Genomic DNA, 26,815 nt, shown 5'->3' with positions numbered 1-26,815 from the left:
ATTACAACATGAAGTACAAATGAGTATTTGAAATAAAAGGCTTTATAGTTGTACAAATTTGTAACACATCTGATGAGTTACTGAGCATTCAAGAGAATGGAGTATTCTGTTAGGTAATGGAATTACAAAAAATATAGTTTGATAGGGTCACAGGTTATACATTTATGAGATACAGTTAATCAGTATTTAATTAGTTGTGGTTGAGTAATTGGATTTTAAGAAGAGTCTTGAATTGATAAACAGACTGTGTTTCTTTTATATTCACAGGTAATGAATTCCAGATTTTTGGGCCTTTTATGATCATTGCGTTTTTACATAGTGTGAGATGGACACTAGGAACATCTGTGCCTTGTGTTGTGGTCATGTGTTCTGTTGAGGTTGGTAAGGAGAAGTTTGAGGGGAGGATTTATATCTAAGTTTATTGTTCTATGTATGTAGTAGGTACAATAATAGGTATGGATGTTTTGTACAGTGAGTAAGTTTAGAGTTTCGAATATTTGTGGAGTGTGTTGCCTGTAGTGGGAATTTGTGATCATTCTGACTGCAGCCTTTTGTTGGGTAATTAATGGTCTGAGATGGTTTATTGTTGTTGAGCCCCATGCACAAATTCCATAGGTGAGATAGGGGTAAATAAGTAAGTGATATAGGGCCAGGAGGGCTGACTGTGGAACATAGTACCGTATCTTCGATAGTATGCCTACGGTCTTGGAAATTTTCTTGGAAATGTGTTGTATGTGTGTTTGAAATTTGAGTCTATTATCAAGGTGGATTCATAAGAATTTTTCCTTTGTGAGCTTTGTGATAGGTGATCCGTTTATCATTATGTTAAGAGGGACATCTGTGGTTCTGTTTCCAAACTGTATGAAATAGATTTTGTCAATATTGAGAGTAAGTTTGTTAATCATCATCCAGGTAGATATTTTCTGTAATTCGGTATTTACAGTATTGGCTAGTATGACTGGGCTTGTGTGAGAGAAGACGTATGTAGTGTTATCTGCAAATAGTGTGGGTTTGAGTAGTTGCGATGCAGTTTGTAGGTCGTTTATGTAAATGAGAAAGAGAAGAGGGCCGAGGACACTTCCCTGTGGGACACCAACTGTAATTGGCTGTGTGTGGAAGAGTTTGGTCCATTTGTGTACACATATTGGCTTCTGTTGCTGAGGTATGACTTTATTTGAAGGAGTGCCCTCTTATACACTAGCGAGACAATTTTATGTGCAGCAAATCATGGTCAACTGTATCAAAAGCTTTACGTAAATCAATGAAGATCCCCAATGGGACTTCTTTTTTCTCGAGTGCAGTGTATATTTGTTTTAGAATGTGTATAATAGCATCATTCGTATTTTTATTAGGCCTGAACCCAAACTGACAGGGACTTAGTATGTTGTGAGAGATGAGGTAGGAACAGATTCGCTTATGAATTAATTTTTCAAAGATTTCAGAGAGGGTGTAAGTTGGATATTGGCGTATAGTTAGTCAAGTCTGTTTGATCTCCTTTATGTATCGGGGTGACTCTCGCTATTTTGAGAACTGTGGGGAAGGTAGAGGATTCGATGGATTTATTAGTGTTGCAATGAGTGGTGACAGCACTTGCAAAGCTTTTTTGTATATAAAGAGTGGTAAGGTATTTAAATCTCCTTTCTTGTTTTTTAGTGTGTTGATAATATGGGAGACTTCTGTTGGGTTAGTCGGAGCTAGGAACAGTGTGTTCGGGTAGTTGCCAGTGAGGTAGTCATTGGGTGGGGTATTTGAGCTTGGGATTTTATCAACAAGGTTTTTTCCTATGGTGGAGAAGAAAACATTGAATCTGTTTGCTGTTTAGGTTGGTGGGAGTTGGGGCTCATCTGGTTTTGTTAGTTTGATTGCTCTGTTTCCTGACAACTCTTTTATTCCTAAAATTTCAGATAGGGTTTCCCAGGTCTTTTTTATATCACCTTTAAAGTTGGATAATCTGTTCTCATAATACAATTTTTTTTGCCCTTCTTAACAGGCTGGTTAGGATTGATGAATAACTTTTTGTTTGGTCTCTGGTTATGTGACCCATTCTATACTGTTTTTCGAATAGGTGCTTTGTGTTTATGGATTTGAGGATGCTGGGTGTTAGCCAGGGACTGTTCAGTCTCTTAGCTGTGTTTTTTTTTAGAGCAGTGCTTGTTACAGAGGTATTGGGTCTTTTTGGGAAAATAGTTAATACATTTGTCAGTATCTGTATAGGTTTCTAGCTCAGTTAGCCAGTCGATGTTTGTCATTGCTGCTGTGAAGTTATTAATGGCTGCCTCATTAGGAAGTCTTGGGGTAATTTATCTAGATTGGTTATGAGAAAGGTTAGGTAGTGGTCTGTGGTATTGTCTGTGATTATGCCTGATTTTAAAGGGGATATGGTGTTGGTACAGATGTGGTATAGTAGGGAAACACTAGTCTCTGTAATTCTTGTAAGTTTTGTTACTGTTGGTAGCAACAAGCAGTTACTCAGTGTTTGTGAATTCAGTAATGTGTGGGGTCCTGGTCTTGCAGGAGAGTTATATTGAAGCCACCTGAGAGTAGTAAGTGATCTTTGTTCATGCGTGCATCAGTTATCATACTTCCTAGGTTTTCACTAAAACGGCTAATGTTTGACTGTGGCACTCTGTAGATGTTTATCACTGTGAGAGGTTATTGTAGGTATTTGGGTGTGAATTTAGCTATTATATATTCCCATGTTCATCCCTTGTGCAAGTATTAGTGATACATTCTAATTGGTGTGAGTAGTATATAGATGTGCCACCTCCTTGTTGATCTGGCCTACAGTTGTGTATGGCTGTGTAACCAGGGATGGCATAGACATCTGTTTGTTCTGCTGTGTAGTAATTACAGTTACTGTTTGATTCATTTAAGTCATTCAATAAGAGGTTGGTATCAGGATTAATGCTTGTAATCATAAGATTTATAGTGGATCTATAATTAGACTTAAGTATAAGACAAAGTAAATATTCTAAAGCTAAAAAATATCACCTGAATTATTTTAACAAATGTAAATACACGAACTAAGGTAGTTCTTTAAAGCTAAAATATAGGAGACATTATAAAAGGAATTAAACTAAGCAGTGGTGAACAAATGAAGTGGTAATCAAATAAGGGAGCTAGGGAATATAATATTAAAATAACGAACGTATTACGTATTACACATTAGTGTTCTCTGATAGTACCTGTGGCATGACTAACTCATCCTTCATGGTAGATAGGTCCTGTGCATCTAACTCAACTCCAGCTTCCAGTGGGGTCACATGTGTGGTGTCCGTCTGACTGCTGTAAATGTGTGTATTGGGAAGTGACATGCTCATCCCCATATTCAGGTGCAAGTACAGGTATGAGTAATGGCAGATCAGTAGTTCCACGTGTGCTAGCAGGTATGGCTAGCTCCTCCACAACTGGTGTGTGTGATGGCATTCTGGTATCACCAGAATCCTTTGCAGGGAGGTTGGACTCTTCCACATTTGCAGAGGTGGAGTCACAGGTCTGGCTGTGGTTGGCTGGATGACCTCATCCTCAGTTGTCATTAGAGGACTGTTATCAGGTTTACGTTGAAGGTTGTTTGGGTTCCGACTGCAGTCCTTATGGCAAACTGTAACCCCAGTTTCTTCACAGTTATTGAGCAGTCTATATACAGAGTTCTTTAAGGTGATGCTGTTGAAGGACATCCTTCCCCATAAAGGTAGATGGTTCAGATATGTGGCTGACATCCTGCGTTTGTGGTCGATTGATATGGCCTAGATACATTCTTACCGAGTCTTACTGCTTTGGTCCCGTCTATTAAATTCACTGTGGAGAAAGAAGAGGAATCTAAACTCTCTCCTAGATGTGTTGGTGCACCGTGTTAATAGAAAGTTCAAGTTTACAGTAAATAGGAAGGCCACTAATGTGTGCTCATATATCCACTATTATTCCAATCATGAAATCAGGTAAAAAGGAGTCTTTCTCGCCATGTTTCCGAGAGCTTACTGACTATGTAGTCATGAATTTGTAGATGAAGAAATTAGGAAAATATTTGATACTGCCACGAAACTGCAGTACCCTAGAGATTTTGTTGAATCAGCGTTGCTGGCAGGTAGACAAACTTATCATAGGACTGTTCCTAGGATAACACCTCAGATAAATAGCTGGTTCTCCCATAAAATGAGAATTTATCTGTCCTGCCGAATGCTCCTAAAAAATTTAACATCCAAGTAGTTGTTAAGAATACATGGACTGCTAAAAGCATTCGGATCAAGAACTCTTCACAACATTGCATCAGAGGTGTGTGTACAATTGGTTGCAATAGATGTAACTTGTAATTATCTTATGTGAGACAAACTGACAAATCTCTAGATATTAGGACATCACAATACAAATATTTGAAACACTGCCCAAGATTCCAAAGCCATTTTCAGCTACAGTAGAGTCTGTAATAACATGGCAAATTGACTAGAAGCTAAAGTCAGTGTGCCTTATTCCACTTGGCTTGAACGAAACATTATAGAATCAGCCATCATAAAACATGATAAACTTTTATTATATAATAATAGTGACGGTTTGTTCAGATTAGATTCGTTCATTGTGGAGACTATAGCCCACACAGAAGAATAGGGATGGTTCTGATGGTTAGATCAGAGTCTCCCTAAGAACCTTGTGGGATAAAATATGACTAACTATGGCAGTTGTACCTGTTGGGTAAACTACATATGTCTCCCCTTTAAATGAGTTCCCCTTTATGAGTTGCCATGGGCCATTTTCTTAGGTATGGAAAATACCCAGGCAGTTGCCAAATATTAATATTTAGAAAGTTAAGCCTTTTACATGTGAGATTAAGTGAGATATCTAAGCTTTTTTTAGTTCATAATATCTTTAAATCATAAACTGAATATACTTGGAAATCATTATGTCATAAGTTTGTATCTAACCATGTCATTCATCCTGTTGAACATGATCAACACCTTGCTTAGGTAACCCCGCCGAGATGTACTTCTTCGGCACACAACTTGTTATGAACTTACTGGGATTCATCCCGGGTTGTCTCTTCATTAGTCAAGTCATCACACCGATATTCTACCAACTTAAACTCGTCTCAATCACTGAGGTTAGTTAATTAATCTATATTTATTTTCCTTTCTTTTTATGCTAAATTGTTTAATGAAAATACCGGTAGACTTTCAATGAATGTATGTCTATCTACTGAATATAATAATTGTTGGAATGTCCTGCAGTATCTTCAAGTGAGGTTTGAATCACGATTGCTGAAAACTCTGGGAACTTTGTGTCTGCTGTTATTTAACTTCATCCACATGGGCTTGTGTTTATATGCTCCAACTTTGTCACTGTCTATAGTCACTGGTCTCTCTACGTCCACATCGATACTCATCCTGGGCTTCGTATGCACATTCTACATTACAATTGTGAGTATGACAACGAGGTTATTTATTTTCCATACATAAAAATTGTAAAAAAATATAAAATATATTAATTTCCTAACCATAGAAATTGAGTGAAAAATGTAATTTAAACTAAACAAACGTGTGAAAGTAATTTTTTTTTTAAATATATTGCCAAAAGAAATGGCAACTGCAGAATGGTTTTTACAGTGTTCTGCCTTTCTTTTGTTCTTATATAACGTGCTACAATTTCTGTTTATTTCATATCACTGGTGTGCTACATGTGTTATAAATACAGCTTCTCCTCACTTAGCGATGTACTCATTTACCGCCGACTCGGACTTACGACGGCTCTCTGACCAATATGCATACCGAAATAATATATATTAGAGCTGATTTCCTCTGTTTTATTTATTACAATGTACTGTACACTACTGCATAAACATTTAAAAATATAGCAGAAATGTTATAAAGGGTGCAAAGATGATATTAAAACAAAATCAGAGATGACTGACACGAACCCACTACCATTACCTGGAGTTTACCTGGAGAGAGTTCCGGGGGTCAACGCCCCCGCGGCCCGGTCTGAGACCAGGCCTCCTGGTGGATCAGAGCCTGATCAACCAGGCTGTTGCTGCTGGCTGCACGCAAACCAACGTACGAGCCACAGCCCGGCTGATCAGGAACTGACTTTAGGTGCTTGTCCAGTGCCAGCTTGAAGACTGCCAGGGGTCTGTTGGTAATCCCCCTTATGTATGCTGGGAGGCAGTTGAACAGTCTCGGGCCCCTGACACTTATTGTATGGTCTCTTAACGTGCTAGTGACACCCCTGCTTTTCATTGGGGGGATGGTGCATCGTCTGCCAAGTCTTTTGCTTTCGTAGTGGGTGATTTTCGTGTGCAAGTTCGGTACTAGTCCCTCTAGGATTTTCCAGGTGTATATAATCATGTATCTCTCCCTCCTGCGCTCCAGGGAATACAGGTTTAGGAACCTCAAGCGCTCCCAATAATTGAGGTGTTTTATCTCCGTTATGCGCGCCGTGAAAGTTCTCTGTACATTTTCTAGGTCGGCAATTTCACCTGCCTTGAAAGGTGCTGTTAGAGTGCAGCAATATTCCAGCCTAGATAGAACAAGTGTCCTGAAGAGTGTCATCATGGGCTTGGCCTTCCTAGTTTTGAAGGTTCTCATTATCCATCCTGTCATTTTTCTAGCAGATGCGATTGATACAATGTTATGGTCCTTGAAGGTGAGATCCTCCGACATGATAACTCCCAGGTCTTTGACTTTGGTGTTTCGCTCTATTTTGTGGCCAGAATTTGTTTTGTACTCTGATGAAGATTTAATTTCCTCATGTTTACCATATCTGAGTAATTGAAATTTCTCATCGTTGAACTTCATAATGTTTTCTGCAGCCCACTGAAAGATTTGGTTGATGTCTGCCTGGAGCTTTGCAGTGTCTGCAATGGAAGACACTGTCATGCAGATTCGGGTGTCATCTGCAAAGGAAGACACGGTGCTGTGGCTGACATCCTTGTCTATGTCGGATATAAGGATGAGGAACAAGATGGGAGCGAGTACTGTGCCTTGTGGAACAGAGCTTTTCACCGTAGCTGCCTCGGACTTTACTCTGTTGACGACTACTCTCTGTGTTCTGTTAGTGAGGAAATTATAGATCCATCGACCGACTTTTCCTGTTATTCCTTTAGCACGCATTTTGTGCGCTATTACGCCATGGTCACACTTGTCGAAGGCTTTTGCAAAGTCTGTATATATTACATCTGCATTCTTTTTGTCTTCTAGTGCATTTAGGACCTTGTCGTAGTGGTCCAATAGTTGAGACAGACAGGAGCGACCTGTTCTAAACCCATGTTGCCCTGGGTTGTGTAACTGATGGGTTTCTAGATGCGTGGTGATCTTGCTTCTTAGGACCCTTTCAAAGATTTTTATGATATGGGATGTTAGTGCTATTGGTCTGTAGTTCTTTGCTGTTGCTTTACTGCCCCCTTTGTGGAGTGGGGCTATGTCTGTTGTTTTTAGTAACTGTGGGACGACCCCCGTGTCCATGCTCCCTCTCCATAGGATGGAAAAGGCTCGTGATAGGGGCTTCTTGCAGTTCTTGATGAACACAGAGTTCCATGAGTCTGGCCCTGGGGCAGAGTGCATGGGCATGTCATTTATCGCCTGTTCGAAGTCATTTTGCGTCAGGATAACATCGGATAGGCTTGTGTTAATCAAATTTTGTGGCTCTCTCATAAAAAATTCATTTTGATCTTCGACTCTGTCTGGTTAGCGGCTTGCTAAAAACTGAGTCATATTGGGACTTGAGTAGCTCACTCATTTCCTTGTTGTCATCTGTGTAGGACCCATCTTGTTTAAGTAGGGGCCCAATATTGGACGTTGTTCTCGATTTTGATTTGGCATAGGAGAAGAAATACTTTGGGTTTCTTTCGATTTCATTTATGGCTTTTAGTTCTTCCCGCGATTCCTGACTCCTAAAGGATTCTTTTAGCTTAAGTTCGATCCCATTATAATATGCTCCTCACTTAACGACGAAGTCGTTTACTGCTGTGGTCTTAGGAATGGAACTCTGTCGTTAAGTGAGGAGAGGCTATGATGGATGATGGCATCCAACATAGCTGCTCTGTATTTTCTTAATATTTGTTGCATTCAAACCCGATACACACTGTGAAAATTTGTCTGGACTGCCTCCATGTGAGTTGTCTACCCTGGCAAGCTCTGTTGACACAGAGCCCTGAGGTCGGTACCTCAGCCTCACAAGTGGCTTATAGGACAGATTTTCATAAATGACTGATGTTGCAAGAAATCTCACCTGCATGCACCTATAAAGGACTAACTTACTTGGTATTGGAGAATGTGTCTCTGTCTTCAACCTCCCTAAGCTTTAGTACCTGTGGACTTCCCTTCAGAACCACGTGCAACCAGGAGCCTTAATTCCTGCAATATTCATTCGATATTAGTGACCTGCCTGCACCTCAGAAATTCCTGTTTCCAAGGGGGTGTGAATCCCCTAGACTCCTATGCAGAGAGTGACACTAGCTTCTAGGCTGACAAGAGATGCCGGTACGTACTGGTCATGAACTGCCGGCCGCACAAAGGCCCCACAGCTCAACTTACCTACAATTTTCCCCAGAAACTGGCCAGAATCGAGTAGAAAAAGTGAGGTCTTGTCTTACTGTATGGGTCTGACAGAGGAGGACATCTACAGTACATCGAGGTGCCTCCACCAGATTTCCCCAGGTCTAGTATGTGAAGACATGTGGGGGCACCGCCTGCTGATCATGGCACTTGCTGTTCCAATGGTGTCTAGTCTTAGAAGAAAGGGCACTGCAGTCTCAAGCTCATGTCCCAGTATTCAAACTTGGGCTTCCAGTTGTCCCTGGCTAACATAACCTAGTGTTTGCCTACATTATAGGGTCCTATTTACTACCTACGGTTATAAGGTCTTAGGTCTGGAGTTTACCTGGAGTTTACCTGGAGAGAGTTCTGGGGGTCAACGCCCCCGCGGCCCGGTCTGTGACCAGGCTTCCTGTTGGATCAGAGCCTGATCAACCAGGCTGTTACTGCTGCCGGCACGCAAACCAACATACGAGCCACAGCCCAGCTGATCAGGAACCGACTTTAGGTGCTTGTCCAGTGCCAGCTTGAAAACTGCCAGGGGTCTGTTGGTAATCCCCCTTATGTATGCTGGGAGGCAGTTGAACAGTCTTGGGCCCCTGACACTTATTGTATGGTCTCTTAACGTGCTAGTGACACCCCTGCTTTTTATTGGGGGGATGCTGCATCGTCTGCCAAGTCTTTTCCTTTCGTAGTGAGTGATTTTCGTGTGCAAGTTCGGTACTAGTCCCTCTAGGATTTTCCAGGTGTATATCATTGTATCTCTCCCGCCTGCATTCCAGGGAATACAGGTTCAGGAACCTCAAGTGCTCCCAGTAATTGAGGTGTTTTATCTCCGTTATACGTGCCGTGAAGGTTCTCTGTACATTTTCTAGGTCAGCAATTTCATCTGCCTTGAAAGGTGCTGTTAGTGTGCAGCAATATTCCAGCCTAGATAGAACAAGTGACCTGAAGAGTGTCATCATGGGCTTGGCATCCCTAGTTTTGAAGGTTCTCATTATTCGTCCTGTCATTTTTCTAGCAGATGCGATTGATACAATGTTATGGTCCTTGTAGGCGAGATCCTCCGACATGATCACTCCCAGGTCTTTGACTTTGGTGTTACGCTCTATTTTGTGGCCAGAATTTGTTTTGTACTCTGATGAAGATTTAATTTCCTCGTGTTTACCATATCTGAGTAATTGAAATTTCTCATCGTTGAACTTCATATTGTTTTCTGCAGCCCACTGAAAGATTTGGTTGATGTCCGCCTGGAGCCTTGCAGTGTCTGCAATGGAAGACACTGTCATGCAGATTTGGGTGTCATCTGCAAAGGAAGACACGGTGCTGTGGTTGACATCCTTGTCTATGTCAGATATGAGGATGAGGAACAAGATGGGAGCGAGTACTGTGCCTTGTGGAACAGAGCTTTTCACCGTGGCTGCCTCGGATATTACTCTGTTGACTACTACTGTGTTCTGTTAGTGAGGAAATTATAGATCCATCGACCGACTTTTCCTGTTATTCCTTTAGCACGCATTTTGTGCGCTATTACGCCATGGTCACACTTGTCGAAGGCTTTTGCAAAGTCTGTATATATTACATCTGCATTCTTTTTGTCTTCTAGTGCATCAAGGACCTTGTCGTAGTGATCCAATAGTTGAGACAGACAGGAGCGACCTGTTCTAAACCCATGTTGCCCTGAGTTGTGTAACTGATGTGTTTCTAGATGGGTGGTGATCTTGCTTCTTAGGACCCTTTCAAAGATTTTTATGATATGGGATGTTAGTGCTATCGGTCTGTAGTTCTTTGCTGTTGCTTTACTGCCCCCTATGTGGAGTGGGGCTATGTCTGTTGTTTTTAGTAACTGTGGGATGACCTCCGTGTCCATGCTCCCTCTCCATACCTGGAGTTTACCTGGAGAGAGTTTCGGGGGTCAACGCCCCCGCGGCCCGGTCCGCGACCAGGCCTCCTGGTGGATCAGCCCCTGATCAACCAGGCTGTTGCTGCTGGCTGCACGCAAACCAACGTACGAGCCACAGCCCGGCTGATCAGGAACTGACTTTAGGTGCTTGTCCAGTGCCATAGGATTGTAAAGGCTCGTGATAGGGGCTTCTTGCAGTTCTTGATGAACACGGAGTTCCATGAGTCTGGCCCTGGGACAGAGTGCATGGGCATGTCATTTATCGCCTGTTCGAAGTCATTTGGCGTCAGGATAACATCAGATAGGCTTGTGTTAACCAAATTTTGTGGCTCTCTCATAAAAAATTCATTTTGATGTTCGACTCTCAGTCTGGTTTGTGGCTTGCTAAAAACTGAGTCATATTGGGACTTGAGTAGTTCACTCATTTCCTTGCTGTCATCTGTGTAGGACCCATCTTGTTTAAGTAAGGGCCCAATACTGGACGTTGTTCTCGACTTTGATTTGGCATAGGAGAAGAAATACCTTGGGTTTCTTTCGATTTCATTTATGGCTTTTAGTTCTTCCCGCGATTCCTGACTCCTATAAGATTCCTTTAGCTTAAGTTTGATGTTTGCTATTTCTCTGACCAGTGTCTCCCTACGCATTTCAGATATATTGACCTCTTTTAGCCGCTCTGTTATTCTTTTCCGTCGCCTGTAAAGGGAGCGCCTGTCTCTTTCTATTTTACATCTACTCCTCCTTTTTCTTAGAGGAATAAGCCTTGTGCATACATCGAGTGCCACCGAGTTAATCTGTTCTAGGCATAAGTTGGGGTCTGTGTTGCTTAGTGTATCTTCCTAGCTTATATCGGTTAGGACTTGATTTACTTGGTCTCACTTTGTTTTTGTTATTGAAGTTGAATTTGGTGAATGCTCCCTCGTGACTAATTTCATTATGTCGGTCTGGGGCTCCGCGCATACATGTCTGAACCTCAATTATGTTGTGATTTGAGTATATTGTTTTTGATATGGTGACATTTCTTATCATATCATCATTGTTAGTGAAGATGAGGTCTAGTGTATTCTCCAGTCTAGTAGGCTCTTTTATTTGCTGGTTTAAATTGAATTTTGTGCAGAGATTTAAAAGCTCGTGTGAGTGTGAGTTTTCATCAGAGCTGCCTCCTGGTGTTATTTCTGCAACAATATTATTTGCTATATTCCTCCATTTTAGGTGCCTTAAGTTGAAATCCCCCAGGAGCAAGATGTTGGGTGCAGGAGCTGGAAGATTTTCCAGACAGTGGTCAATTTTTAACAGCTGTTCCTGGAATTGCTGGGATGTTGCATCCGGAGGCTTGTAGACTACCACAATGACTAGGTTTTGGTTCTCGATCTTTACTGCTAGAACTTCCACTACATCATTTGAGGCATTAAGCAGTTCTGTGCAAACAAGTGACTCTGCAATGTACAGGACACCCCCCCCCCCTTTTGCCTGTTCACTCTGTCACATCTGTATAGGTTGTAACCTGGGATCCATATTTCGTTATCCAAGTGATCCGTTATGTGGGTCTCAGTGAAAGCTGCGAACATTGCCTTTGCCTCTGCAAGCAGTCCACGGATGAAAGGTATTTTGTTGTTTGTTGCTGGCTTTAGACCCTGTATATTTGCAAAGAAGAATGTCATCGGACTGGTGGTATTGTTGGTACTGGGGGGATTTTTTTTCCGGCATTAGTATCTGTATCTGTTGGTTTGAAGTGGAGGCCATCGACTGTGGTTGCACTCCAGGAATGACTGGATTTTGTGTACGATTTCTGCCATTTCCTGCCAGTTTTTTTTCCTTCCTGGAACTAAAAAACCTCTCCCTCTTGAGTGGCTGTGGCTACCCAGGTTTTCCCATGGCCTGGATGTTTTGTATCTTTTTGTCCCCTTTAGATGGTGTGCCTGGCAATTTAAGTTATAGCACAGTCTTTTCTGTACTGAAGAGGTACACATTTCAGGGTGAAAAAGCTTACAGGAAGGGAGTTTGCATTTTCCTGTTGTCATATGGGCATGACATTTTCTAGGGTGGTCATAGTTGCACGTCCCATCTGTTTTTCCAGATTTCCCTTGTCTGCAGATACCAAGTGCATAGTATGTGCACAGGCTTGGTTTCCATTTGCCTTGGGTTTCTGTGACTGTATTCCCTGTTTGTGCATGTTTACCTCCCTAGCACCAACAATGGAGCTCCCACCAGTTGCTTTTGGTAATATATCTTCACTATTGCTAGTGGAGTCCTCTTGTTTGCTATTTCTTGTGGTATTTCTAGTTTTCAATATTGGTTTTATCTTATCTTTGACTACACTTGTTTCCCCACTACGGCTCCTGTCCCCTATGAGGTCATTTATATGCATTCCATTCTGCATATAATTCCCGACTACCTGGACAAAATCTCCAGCTTCACCATTACTGTCTCCCAAGACAGCAACCCCAGCTTCACCATTTCTGTCTCCAAGGACAGCACCTCCAGCTTCACCATTACTGTCTCCCAGGACAGCACCTCTAGCTTCACCATTACTGTCTTCCAGGACAGCACCTCCAGCTTCACCATTACTGTCTCCCAGGACAGCACTATCAGCCCCACATTTACTGACAACCAGGGCATCACCTCCAGCCTTACAGTTTCTGACTACATGGCCAGTATCAAGGGCAGTACCATTCAGCCCAGACTTTTTATGTTCCCATCTGTTGTAGAAAGTTTCCAGGTTGTCTATGACAACCTGTTGCCTCAATAATCCTAATATTAGTGTACTAACAGTATAAACTACGTACTTCTTCCCTGAAGGGTAAATCTATCAATTAAGAAGTACCTTCCAACCACCTTTGCCAACCCGGGTGTGTGTGTGTGTTTTTTGTTGGTTTAAGGGCCACCCTATCCAGCCGTTCTATACATGGCCATGTTGGGAGCTTTGTACGCCGTATCTGCCCCATCGAACTTTTAGGACCGAATAAATTTCCACACACAATGAAATTTTCTAATCAAATCATTTATTCAGTGATCCAATGAAAAAAAACAGTATCATTGTTCATATTTCAAATCAAATAAAGATAATGTATAATACATGCATAAATAACTGGCACTTAGGAGACTGAAACCTATGATAATGTTTTGGACTCATTTGAATTATTAGTCACACAGAAGCACAAAGGTAGCGGTGTTAGAATATATGTGAGAGTGGGGGGAGGGGGGAGAATGGGAGTGGTAAAAATGGAGTAGGGAATATTGATCACTTTGTAGTAGTAGTCGGTGTAGTAATAGTGGTTGTATTTAGTCGTAGCAATAGCTGTAGAAGTGCATCAATGATAGAGGTGGCAATTAGAAGTTAGTGGTGGTAATGAATAAGGGGGTAGAGAGTGTAAGCGAGGAACTAGTCATAGGTAGTAGTAGTAATAGTAGTAGTGGTAGTAGCAGTAGTAGTTGATAGTAGCAGTAGTAGTAGAAGTAGTGGTGGAGGCAGTCCAAAGAACAAGAGAATGGAGCAGCACTGCAAGAGCTCATGTCCACGGAGGTAGGACAAAATTCGTGTGGGACAAAACTCTTCAGGACATAACGCACCTAAGCAGAAGACAGAAAAGGTAAAAATGAATATTGGAAACGTGAATAGTTAGGGAGAGCAGGAGATGAAGATCAGGTCAAGTCATGAGTGTTCTGAACGTTGGAGTATATGACAGTGTAATGAGAAAGGCATCTTCGTTAGAAGAAATAATCAGAAATAACATATTTTCAATTGAATACATTATCTTAGGCCCTTAACTAAAAAGAAGTGAACAAATATTACTTACAAAAATCTGCAATTCGTCTACCAATCATCGTCTCTGTTACAATGCTAGTTGTGATGACATATATATTCAGTACTCGCCTATTTGTGGTTGTAAGGGTCGAGACTCAGCTCCTGGACCCGCCTCTTCACTGATCGCTACTAGGTCCTCTCTCTCCCTGCTCCATGAGCTTTATCATGCCTCGTCTTAAAGCTATGTATGGATCCTGCCTAAACTACCTCACTTGCTAGGCTATTCCACTTCCTTACTTCTCTTCTTATGACCAGAGCTTTGGTAAGATGGGTAAGGAAGAAGGATGGGTAAGGATAGAAATCTTGGAAAAGGGTGGGAGGGGGGAGAGAGGTAGGATATAAAAGGTAAGTGGCCCAACCACTTTGGTGTAATTTAAAAAGTGTATGTGGAATAATATAATATTCTTGAAGGGATATAATACTAACCCATCAGTCACATAGATATAACATATATATAAGTACATGACTCTGAATTTGTAGTAAATATACAAGTTGCTATTTTTTTTTTCGATTGCACAACGGATATTTAAACGACAATAAAGGAAATAATTTTCTGGCCAGTTTATAAAGAATTACTTGACACAATAGCTTCTTACAAGGTGGTGTCCCGCCATAGTAAATGTAGCACAATTTTAACAGTAGAATATTATACAAGATGTCTCCCTAATTGGGGGCGATGATTTTCTTAGTAAACATATCAGGTTTCTGGTGTTACCCAATCATCTTCATCTGTAGGGAGGTTGCTCAATATCATTGGTCGATGGTAATCGTCTTTATGGATAAAACGATGGACACTCTGTGGGAGAGTCATTCTTTGAGTCCTGTGAGGAGGAGTATTGATGATATAATCCGTGGTATTTTCAACTTGGAGAGGATGTTCTCTATCTGGCATGTAGAGTTCTTGCATTGCATAGAGTTGTTTCTTCTTCAGGGTGTCAAGGCGTACATTTAAGGTAGTAATATCTTGTTGTACATGTAAATCTGCCATTTTAACTCTCTCTCTCCTCCTGGTGTCCGTAATGAAGCGGAGAGCTCTATTCTGGACCCGTTGCAACCGTAGCATATTGGTCTTTGTTGTTAATGACATTGGGACACATGGGTATTCGAGTATAGATCTTATTATCATTTTATACAGATGTTTTTTGACATGTGGAGGGGCTTGATTGAATCGAAAGAGTCTGCTAAGACCGGCTTTGGTTATGTTGATCTTTTTAGTTACATGAGATGTTGAGTGGAGCAGCCTGTCTATTTCATATCCCAAGATCTTGTTAGGGTTTCTAATGGCTACAGGTGTACCTCTGATGGAGATACCCCCTTTATCTTCGATGGTTGATGCAAAACATCCTATCGTGCTAACAAGGACCTTGTCAGGATTAGTCGTAATTCTCCATTTCTTTTCCCAATTAGATGTTCAACGAAGTTCAATATTCATTTTTTCTATGACTCTCTCATACTTGTATTTTCCTGTTACCGGAGTTGATGAGACGACATGGATAACATCATCTGCAAATTGCGTTATAATTGTATCATTAAACTCTGGTTGAGGAAGGTCATTCACATAAATGTTGAATAGAATTGGACTAAGGCAAGAACCTTGTGGGACACCAGCTGTTGGTATAAAAGGCTCTGTCGACCTGCCGTGAAAGGTGGGAATGATTTTTCTTTGAGTTAAGAAGTTATATATTAATCTGAGAGAGGTCCAGTTATGGTCTGGTAGGTCAATAAGTTTGTATATAAGACCATCATGCCATAAGCTATCAAAAGCTTTATGAACATCTCTGGTGGCCATTAGGGCAAGATTATCCTGATGTTTTAGACTTGCTACTGTATCGAAAATAATATTTATCGCATGATGGGTACCTCTTTGTTTTAAAGCCAAATTGTTTTTCAGTAAAAAGGTGATTAAACTCCATATAGTAGTTCAGTCTCTTGGAAATGATCTTCTCAAGAACTTTTCCAGTGACTTCAAGTAAAGATATAGGTCTATAGTTCCCAGGTTGGTGGATGTCTTTATTGGGCTTAGCAAGAAAGATCATCCTAGCAGTCTTAAAAACAACTGGAAAATGTCCTGAGGCCAAGATGGCATTAAGGATATTAACCAAAGACTGTTTACAATTTCTGGGTAGGAACTTTATTTGTTTCATTGTTATTCCAGAGAGACCAGGGGCTCTGTTTCACATTCTTCCAATAACCTGACTCATCTCGAGTAATGTAATAGGTCTAGTAAGCGGGTGGGCGTCTTCAAGAGTTGATGTATAGATGGAAGGTAGTGGTTGTAGATCATCTAAGTTCTCATCTCTCCATTCATTTACCAACTGATAATGATTATTGTTAAATCGACGACTGTTATTGTGGGAGAGAATTTTCTCCCATACATCACCCATTAAATTAGTCTGGTCCTATGGATCATCAAGTTTAATCTCAACATCATCATCCTCGTCAGTGAAGGTATGAATTAGGTAGTTAGGAGCCTTGTGCTTTGCCCCTAAAAGTTGTCGGATCTTGCTCCAAAATTTTGCTGGCTCACGTTTATACTGATTAGCTTGGAGAACTAGCAATTTCCATAAGTCACGTTTGTGATGACTAATCATGTTAATTAATTCTTGCCTTAATCTGTGCAGTGTAGCTGCTGGTGGTTGTCGCATTTGAAGATGCCTTCAACATTCTGTTTGATAATTTCTCAAAGCGTCTTTAATTTCCCTCGTAGGTTTATATTGTTGGTAGATCTTTGTGAAAGCTAATTGGCAAGTTGCATTAGTAGCATCAATTATTCGATTGTGAAGGGACCTGATCGCGTCGTCAATTGCAGTGAAAGGTAGATTTTCCAGCGACACAATTTCATCGTCACCCAGAAATGCCCTGAAGGGGTCAAATCCTAGGGTGTTAAGATTGGGTTTAGGAGGTACAGGTATTCTAAATGGAGAAGTTTGTAGTTGTATTATAACAGGGATATGGTCAGAACCTACGTTTCCACCAGGAGAGATACGACAATGAAAGAAGTCAGTCTCTGTTTGTCAGGACTATATCTGGTGTCCCTGGATGAGGACCAATATACGATTTAAAGAATGGGCCTTGAAATGACAAGTTTCTGGCTGTCATGATATTAAATAGTTGTTTTCCTTTCAAGTCACCCAGTGGAATACCAACTCCACAGTTAAAAAGGGCAGGGTGATGAGCATTAAAAATCTCCCGCTAGAATTGTTGGAATATTTCTGCTTAATATCCTATGTAGAGGAATTGACTCTATATGTTGTTGTCTCGGGGGAAAATATCCAGTTCCTATCACTAGTTGTCCATGAGACGTTGTCATTTCTATTGCAAGAATATTTTTAAATGTATAGCCTAATTTAACTAAGATGGATACACCACTAAAGGGTCCTCGATTTCTCCACAGTAGAGTAACCACGTAATTTAATATGTTGATCAACTCTTGCAGCTGTCTCATTCAAGAGTATAACATCGGGATTGTAATTATGTTGTTCAGCTTCAAGGAGGTAACGGTTGTTAAAGAAATGTTGAACATTAAGTTGGAAGATTGTAATCCCCATTATTTCTTGCACTTCGCACGTGTACTGCGGTCTGAACGCCTGCATGTAATGTCATGTTTGATATCCACACTATCCCTGCTGGACTCGTCAAGGGGAGGAGGGAAGTTCTGCGTAGTTGCTTGTGTATTAAAAGTGTCATCATCCTCACTAGAATTGGTAATGTTAACAGAATCATTAGTCATCATCATAAAACTGAGGTGTGATATTCCCAGTTTCAGGAAGCAGAGGCTCATGAGAGTTAATGGGAGACTGTGGAGGCTCCAAGGGAAAATTTGGTAGGCCAGGTGAATTATCCTGGGAAAGTTCCTGTTCAACAGGATCAGCTGCAATAGCGGAAGAGTAAGCATCAATCTCTGTGGCATCGTTGGGGTCAGGTAATGACTCATCGGGTTGAGGGGAGTTGACAACCTGGGTATGCGAGGTGGGTGATCCCTGGACAAGGGATGACTTAGGCTTATTTGTAGAAGTAGAGTAGGGTACATACTTCTTGTTATGAGAAGGCTGGGCCATAATAACCCTAACATTATCTGGGATAGTAATGGGAGTGATCCCATTAGCCATTAACAAATCATTTAAAATCTTAGAGCAGAGTTGAATGTCACCACCTGCTATGTCTTTGGCCATCATATATATTAGTTTCGCTCTCGTCATATCCCCGGCTGAGGATACCTGAGACATGGGAGGTGAGACTGAACCTTGTTGTTGGGTTTGTGTATGTTGTAGGTGAGGGTTAGATTGGGGCACTCCAAGAGGGGCAGAATTCCAAACATTAGAACCAGTGGAAGAGACCTGAGGAATCCCACTAGATCCAGGCAAGGCTGGGAAGGAAGTTTGGGACATTGCTGGAGGTGCCTCGGGAGTGTTCTTCTTAGAATTGGACAGTTTCTTAGCTTCAAGAATTTTCTGCATTTCCTTTTTCCTCTCGGGACAGATAGCAGAAACAGCATGATGCTTTCCATTGCAAAGGGCACATTTGGGTTTAATTTTATTATTACAATCTTTAAAAGAATGTTGCCCAGAGCATATGCTGCAAATCAGTGCTTGGGTACTGCATTTGTTGGTGGTATGACCAAATGCGTAACATTTGTAACATTGTGTAACTGACAAACCGCTCAAGAGAGATTTGGTCAGGTGTACATCTGGTGCCAAAACATTTGAAGCCATTTTGACACACTAGTTTGGCTTCTTCAGGTGTCTGGAGTTTACCTGGAGTTTACCTGGAGAGAGTTTCGGGGGTCAACGCCCCCGCGGCCCGGTCTGTGACCAGGCCTCCTGGTGGATCAGCGCCTGATCAACCAGGCTGTTGCTGCTGGCTGCACGCAAACCAACGTACGAGCCACAGCCCGGCTGATCAGGAACTGACTTTAGGTGCTTGTCCAGTGCCAGCTTGAAGACTGCCAGGGGTCTGTTGGTAATCCCCCTTATGTGTGCTGGGAGGCAGTTGAACAGTCTCGGGCCCCTGACACTTATTGTATGGTCTCTTAACGTGCTAGTGACACCCCTGCTTTTCATTGGGGGGATGGTGCATCGTCTGCCAAGTCTTTTGCTTTCGTAGTGAGTGATTTTCGTGTGCAAGTTCGGTACTAGTCCCTCTAGGATTTTCCAGGTGTATATAATCATGTATCTCTCCCTCCTGCGTTCCAGGGAATACAGGTTTAGAAACCTCAAGCGCTCCCAGTAATTGAGGTGTTTTATCTCCGTTATGCGCGCCGTGAAACTTCTCTGTACATTTTCTAGGTCGGCAATTTCACCTGCCTTGAAAGGTGCTGTTAGAGTGCAGCAATATTCCAGCCTAGATAGAACAAGTGACCTGAAGAGTGTCATCATGGGCTTGGCCTCCCTAGTTTTGAAGGTTCTCATTATCCATCCTGTCATTTTTCTAGCAGATGCGATTGATACAATGTTATGGTCCTTGAAGGTGAGATCCTCCGACATAATCACTCCCAGGTCTTTGACGTTGGTGTTTCGCTCTATTTTGTGGCCAGAATTTGTTTTGTACTCTGATGAAGATTTAATTTCCTCATGTTTACCATATCTGAGTAATTGAAATTTCTCATCGTTGAACTTCATATTGTTTTCTGCAGCCCACTGAAAGATTTGGTTGATGTCCGCCTGGAGCCTTGCAGTGTCTGCAATGGAAGACACTGTCATGCAGATTCGGGTGTCATCTGCAAAGGAAGACACGGTGCTGTGGCTGACATCCTTGTCTATGTCGGATATGAGGATGAGGAACAAGATGGGAGCTAGTACTGTGCCTTGTGGAACAGAGCTTTTCACCGTAGCTGCCTCGGACTTTACTCTGTTGACGACTACTCTCTGTGTTCTGTTAGTGAGGAAATTATAGATCCATCGACCAACTTTTCCTGTTATTCCTTTAGCGCGCATTTTGTGCGCTATTACGCCATGGTCACACTTGTCGAAGGCTTTTGCAAAGTCTGTATATATTACATCTGCATTCTTTTTGTCTTTAGTGCATTTAGGACCTTGTCGTAGTGATCCAGTAGTTGAGACAGACAGGAGCGACCTGTTCTAAACCCATGTTGCCCTGGGTTGTATTAACTTTAATGTTTCCTGGTTGTTGTCAGGTTTAGAAAATTTATGTGCTTGGACAGCATGAAATTCTGAATTCTCTGCATTAAAGTCAGTAATAAGTTCATTCACTGTGCTATCTCTCATGATGCTGTTAATTCTGGCAACAAACACAGTTTGCTGAGCTTGATAGCTTTCAGGTGCAATTGGATGGATACTAAGTCTTCAATTTGTCCAGGACGTCCTGCTTAAGTAGTTGAAGTAACTCTTCTTCAGAAGAGAGGAGAAGTACTACCCCAGCGAGAGTTGTAAAAACATCCACTGGAGCAACAGTTGAATTCGAGCAAATACATGCTAGAATTTCTTTCACCGACTTTTGGTTGCCATCAACACGTAATCTTACTCTTATCCGCGCCATGATGTCCAGGAAGGTACATCTGGCACAGAAGTAGCTTTACAAAAAGTGGTCTTTCCTTAGAGTTAGTCTAACAACCTATGTCAGCTGACTTATGAAGGTCAGCCCCTAAGATAGCCTACCCTCGAGTAGTGAGGGGAAAGGGCCCAAGGCAAAGACCGGCCGGATTTTAAAAAACCACACGGGCTACCGGATGGTCAAAATGCCTTGTGTTAACTCGCCAAAGCGAAGTTGCCGAAAAAGAAGATAGGAAAGTCAGAAGGATAGCAATGTAAGTAGTGTGTTAGTGTGTGGGCCAGTGTAGATGTTTGTGTGATGGGAGGAAGGGGAAGGATGGGGGGATGGGGAAGAGAGGGGTGAACAAGCAAGCAAGTCACCGCCTTACCCTCTTGATGGGATGGGGCTCGAAGTAACTGCCAGCAAGTTTCCTCTCGGCTCTGGTCAAGAACTACTCAGGATAACCCAAGAGAAATCTCGAGTAACAGTGTTCAGAGTTGCTCTGCTCGAGAATTACTCAGGATAACTGAAGAGTGGGAACGACGACGTCTTCTCTCCACGGCGGCTGGGCGGCTTCCTAACATCCCTTTGACTCGTCTGAGTCTTCAACTTCCAATTGTGCCTCCTTGTTTCCGTATCCCATCTCTGGAACATCCTGTACACTTTGTCTATTCCACGCAGTATTTTGTATGTCGTTATCATGTCTCCCCTAACCCTCCTGCCCTCCAGTGTCGTCAGGCCGATTTCCCTTAACCTTTCTTCATAGGACATACCCCTGAGCTCTGGAACTAACCTTATTGCAAACCTTTGCACTTTCTCTAATTTCTTGACATGCTTGATCAAGTGCAGGTTCCAAACAGGTGCTGCATACTCCAGTATGGGTCTGACGTACACAGTGTACAGTGTCTTGAACGATTCCTTACTAAGGTACCGGAAAGCTATTCTCAGGTTTGCTAGGCGCCCATATGCTGCAGCAGTTATCTGGTTGATGTGTGTCTCCGGAGACGTGCTCGGTGTTATGATCACCCCAAGTGATAAGTAACTTGTGATTATTACGTTAAAGTTACCACATTTCTTCGTTGACTTCAATCTTCCATGCGGTAATCTGTATATTAGTATGTTATTATATTTTGAATTTTGTTATGAATGTTTTCAGTGAATGGATTGATGTGAAAGCTTAAGTTAAGGGACTTTCATTGCAATTCTGTCATGTCTGAAATCAAACTAATAAGGAAAATGAAGATCTGCAGACATGTTTGGCTATATTTTGAATTCTTGCTAAGCACAAGGTGAGTTTTCGTGGATTTTATATTTTATATAATACTTTCATGCACCTTTCTTGAAAAGTTCAGACGGTGTTAATATTATATTTCTGTCCCAAGGGAAATTGGAAAAGCTGTTGCTTACGCTGATGTGCTATAGATTATGTTACTGATATAATTGTCCCACAGGGAGGTGTGAAGGCTGTTGTTTACACTGATGTGCTACAGACATTGATTTTGCTCATCGGGATGCTGCTGGTTGTGATCATCTGTACCACTGATGTTGGTGGTGTTGGTAGCGTCTGGTCCGTCGCTGAACGAGGAGGTCGCATCATATTGTTTGAGTGAGTCTTTCATCAGTGCTCTTATATCATCCTTTAATTGGTGTTAACTAAAACAAAGCAATAATTCTGCAAGTGCTGCCCAAAATACCTCTGCTTTATTTGCTCCAGTCATATTATGATATGTAAGCACACACTGTAACCTTAGCAAAGAAATAAATAGTTTATTTATTTAATATTTCAAGAACATTACAAAAATATAATTTTTTTTTCCATAACTTCAGATTAAACTGAAGGAAAATCTTCAAGACTTGAAACTTTCAGATTTTCCAAAACAGAACCTCTGAAAATTTTTGCTTAATAACATTCTAAATAATTAAATAATTCTAAAAGCAATTAAACAAAACAAAAACATAAGATTTGACAGCCGAACAAATTGCTAATAATTCAAGAATACTGTAAAGACTCTGTCAGAGCTAATATATGCAGTCCTGGTCTATAATTCTAAAAATTCGTTCACAGTCGAGGAATATTTAACTATAGTTTAGATACTTCTTAATCAAGTAACTTAGAATATTGAATTGCTCGGATAACTTCCAGCATTACATTATTATTTTTATTATAATCAGTTTAAAAGCTGAAAACTGAGGGTCATTCCGATATATCGGAATGTAGGCAAATTTACCAGTATATTAAAATAGGTGAAAAAATCTGCATGTGTTGAAATCTGTGAAATAACTGGAGAATTCTTCTCTTAACTAACTTCAAAATTTTCTCCTATAGTGTGGCTTCTTTAACGCACAATTCTTGCTATTATTTAGTGGTATATGTCATAATATTATATATATATTATAAACCCTTTACCACGCAGATCCGAAAATTTTCTTACTTAAACATGTGCACCTTTACGCGTGTCATCCTACACGAACGCGCATCTGGATTCCTGTTCTTTAATTCTAACCAATCACAAGCCTTCCCTGAGTCGCTTCAGCTAAGTGATGATGGCGTTTGCCACCTTCCCATTGGTTGAGAGATCAAAACATAAACACTTGTGGCTTGGCATTGCCCAGAGTGGGTTTTTTCCATCCAGTGTCACTAATATACTCTTGGATTTTACCTTCTACAATGTAGGTAAGTACTGATTGTTGTGTTTAGTGCGTACATGAATAGTTTAGGCATATTTTGATATATACATAAAGTCCGTGTGAAGCATAATGTGGGTGTAGCATGCAGTTGAAAAAAGTGGAACAAAGGAAGTACGAAATTTTTCGTACCTGCCCGAGAAGTGACATAGTACAATTTCAGTAAAATAAATATTTATAAAAAAAATTCTGTTGCATATATGAATTCTGTAGTGGTCTGGATCTGTACAAAAGGTTTTTATTGTCCTTTTAGATCAATGAGAAATTGTTTTATGGGGAGCCCTCCAGCACCAGGTTGAAATATGTCTGCATTTTGGATGACATTGACTCAGAACCAGAGGTAGATGACCCAGAATTGCTGGATAGTGGTGATGAATACTTGCCACCGGATGCAGAGGTGTCAAGTGATGATGAGGAGGAAGAAAGGCCAGCCAAAAAGCAGAAATTAGTGAAGAAAAAGAAAGGTATTACGATTGAGGAGTACCCTGATGAGGAAGATATTTATGAAGATATTGCTCTTCAAGGTCCATCTCAGGTTGACATAAAAAATGATCCTTTGCCGGCATATGAACATGAAAAGCCTCATGTAATTAGGTCTCCATGTGAGTATTTTTGTATTTTCTTTACTCCAGACATGGTAGATAACATAGCATATCAAACAAATTTGTATTCCAAGCAAAAAAACATAAATAATAATTTTGCAACAGATTCTGAAGAGATCATGAGGTTCATAGGTATTTTGTTGTTCATGGGTATTGTTCAATCATCACTCGAAGACTATTGGAAAACTGCATTTAGGATCCCCCAGGTTGCAGAAGCCATGGGGTCTAAGAGGTTTAGGTTACTTAGACGTACTATTCATTTCAATGACAACACACAAAAGGATAATGACAGATTCCACAAAGTAAGGCCTCTTTACACTGCACTAACTAATGCTTGCTTGAATGTTCCAGCTACACCCAAGCAATCTATTGATGAAGTCATGGTTGGTTTCAAGGGTAAAACTGCTGGAAACCTAAGGCAGTACATCAAAACCAAACCAGATAAGTGGGGTTTCAAACTTTTTTGCCGTGCAAGTGAAGATGGAATCATACATGATGTACTCATGTATCAAGGCACACCAACTTTTGACAGCCATCCCATAAAGCTTCCACAGGAAGAAACTAAACTTCCAATAAGTACAAAGATTGTTCTGGTACTTGCAGCAACTATAAACAAGACCAACACATCAGCAATCTATGCTGACAATTTCTTTTCAAGTCTACCTTTGGTCAAGCTACTAAGAGATAAGTATAACTGCAGATACACTGGAACAGTACGTGAAAATAGATGTGGTAAGCCAGATCTGATACCTGTCAAACAAATGAAAAGGAACACTGTCGACAGGGGCACTTCTAGCTTCAAAAACAATGATGGTGTCCTTGTTGTAAGATGGAAGGACAGCAAAGTTGTGACTTTAGTGACAAGTGATGTTGGGGACAATCCTGTGAGTCTTGTTGAAAGATATAACAAGGCTACAAAGAACAAAGACCACTTACAGTGCCCTGCAGTCATCAAGAACTATAATGCAAACATGGGAGGTATTGACAAAAGTAACATGTTGGTGCATCTGTACAGAACACCAATGAAATAAAAACGTTGGTACATGCAGGTGTTTGCCTATGTTTTTGATCTTGCTGTTGTGAATGCATGGCTGCTTTACTGCCGTGATTCTCGAGCACTAAATACCAAGTGTATGCCACTGAAGTATTTCAGGAATGATATCTCTGTCACTGCAAGGTCTAAAGGACAAAAGGTTAGAGGCAGCATCCTAAGAACATCTACAAGACCTTCACCAAGTAATTCACCATGTACTTCCAATGGTGTCAGTATAGTGAAAGCTGTGAAGGGACAATGTGCAGAAAGGCCTGATGACAGTGTTAGGCTTGACAGAACTCTAAACCACTTGCCAATGGCAGGGAAAAAGCAACTTGCAAGTATTGCAGCCACTCGAAGAAATTGGTCACATCCTCATTCCAGTGTTCTGTATGCAAAGTAAATCTGTGCATAAAGAGTAATAGAAATTGCTTCAGCGACTACCATACCATCAATTAGCAATATAGAATAATTGGTCTTCCTCATGAATCTCAGGAATATGGGACTTGAAAGTTTTATCCCTTTGCAATGTGTCCATGTTGCTATTTGTTTCATTTTTATATTTTTCTAATACATACAAACTGTTTTGATTCAAGTTCCATTTATGTTTTTGATATTGTCTATTTGTATAATAAATTAAAAAAATAGTTATTGGGTGTTTTATTAACAATTGCAAGTTTGCAACATTCAGATTTTTACTCCCTTTGTTGGGCAAGTGTGAAAATTTTTGCACTTCGGGGATTAGCAATTGCTTGAAAACTAACCATCAGAAATCCATTTATATAGGCTCATTGACCTTATATTGAGTTACTCTATCCACCATAGGGAGTTCAATTCGAATTTCTAATTTTATGGCCACTTGCCCAATAAAGGGTTTGCTAATTTTATTCATTAAATTGTGATATTCATTTATAGTCAGTAACTGACTAACTCGTTTCTTGCTCAGTTTTAAAAGATCAGTGATGATGATTTCGATATAAGGAATAATACCATGTAGGTTTATTCTGATATAACGAATACCATGTAGGTTTATTCTGATATTAAGAATAATACCGAGTAGGTTTATTCTGATATTAAGAATAACACCATGTAGGTTTATTCTGATTTTAAGAACAATACTGTGTAGGTTTATTCTCATATTAAGAATAACACCATGTAGGTTTATTCTGATATTAAGAATAATCCCATGTAAGTTTATTCTGAGTAGTTGCAAATTTGTTAAAAATTATTAAACAACTTTGAAACATTGGTATCAGATCGCTTACTGGAAAATACAGTTTTTGATCAGGTTCGAACGTGGGCTGGGGCAAAACTCTAGTTCCTGGTGTCTGATTTGTTTCAATTTCTACTCCTGGTAGTATTGACCTTACCTGGAGAGGGAGCATGGACACGGGGGTCGTCCCACAGTTACTAAAAACAAAAGACATAGCCCCATTCCACAAAGGGGGCAGTAAAGCAATAGCAAAAAACTACAGACCGATAGCACTAACATCCCATATCATAAAAATCTTTGAAAGGGTCCTAAGAAGCAAGATTGCCACCCATCTAGATACCCATCAATTACACAACCCAGGGCAACATGGGTTTAGAGCAGGTCGCTCCTGTCTCTCAGCTACTGGATCACTACGACAAGGTCCTAGATGCACTAGAAGACAAAAAGAACACAGTTGTAATATATACAGACTTTGCAAAAGCCTTTGACAAGTGTGACCATGGTGTAATAGCGCACAAAATACGTGCTAAAGGAATAACAGGAAAAGTTGGTAGATGGATCTATAATTT

At 40.8% G+C, this 26,815-nt stretch overlaps 1 protein-coding gene across 1 annotated transcript in view; it reads left to right on the top strand.

Annotated features, from left to right (window-relative positions):
- Positions 1-26,815, top strand: part of LOC128697069 (sodium-coupled monocarboxylate transporter 2-like) — a 228,589-nt gene that overhangs the window by 75,221 nt on the left and 126,553 nt on the right. Inside the window, exons 3-5 of the mRNA XM_070095085.1 lie at positions 4,959-5,092; positions 5,220-5,408; positions 22,165-22,319. Coding sequence (XP_069951186.1) covers positions 4,959-5,092; positions 5,220-5,408; positions 22,165-22,319 — 478 coding nt within the window. The remainder of the gene's footprint in view (positions 1-4,958; positions 5,093-5,219; positions 5,409-22,164; positions 22,320-26,815) is intronic.

Source organism: Cherax quadricarinatus, chromosome 49 (assembly GCF_038502225.1).
Source record: "Cherax quadricarinatus isolate ZL_2023a chromosome 49, ASM3850222v1, whole genome shotgun sequence".
NCBI classification, from domain to species: domain Eukaryota; kingdom Metazoa; phylum Arthropoda; class Malacostraca; order Decapoda; family Parastacidae; genus Cherax; species Cherax quadricarinatus.
Note: the sequence above shows the minus strand (reverse complement) of the source record. Positions and strands in the feature narration are given on the sequence as shown.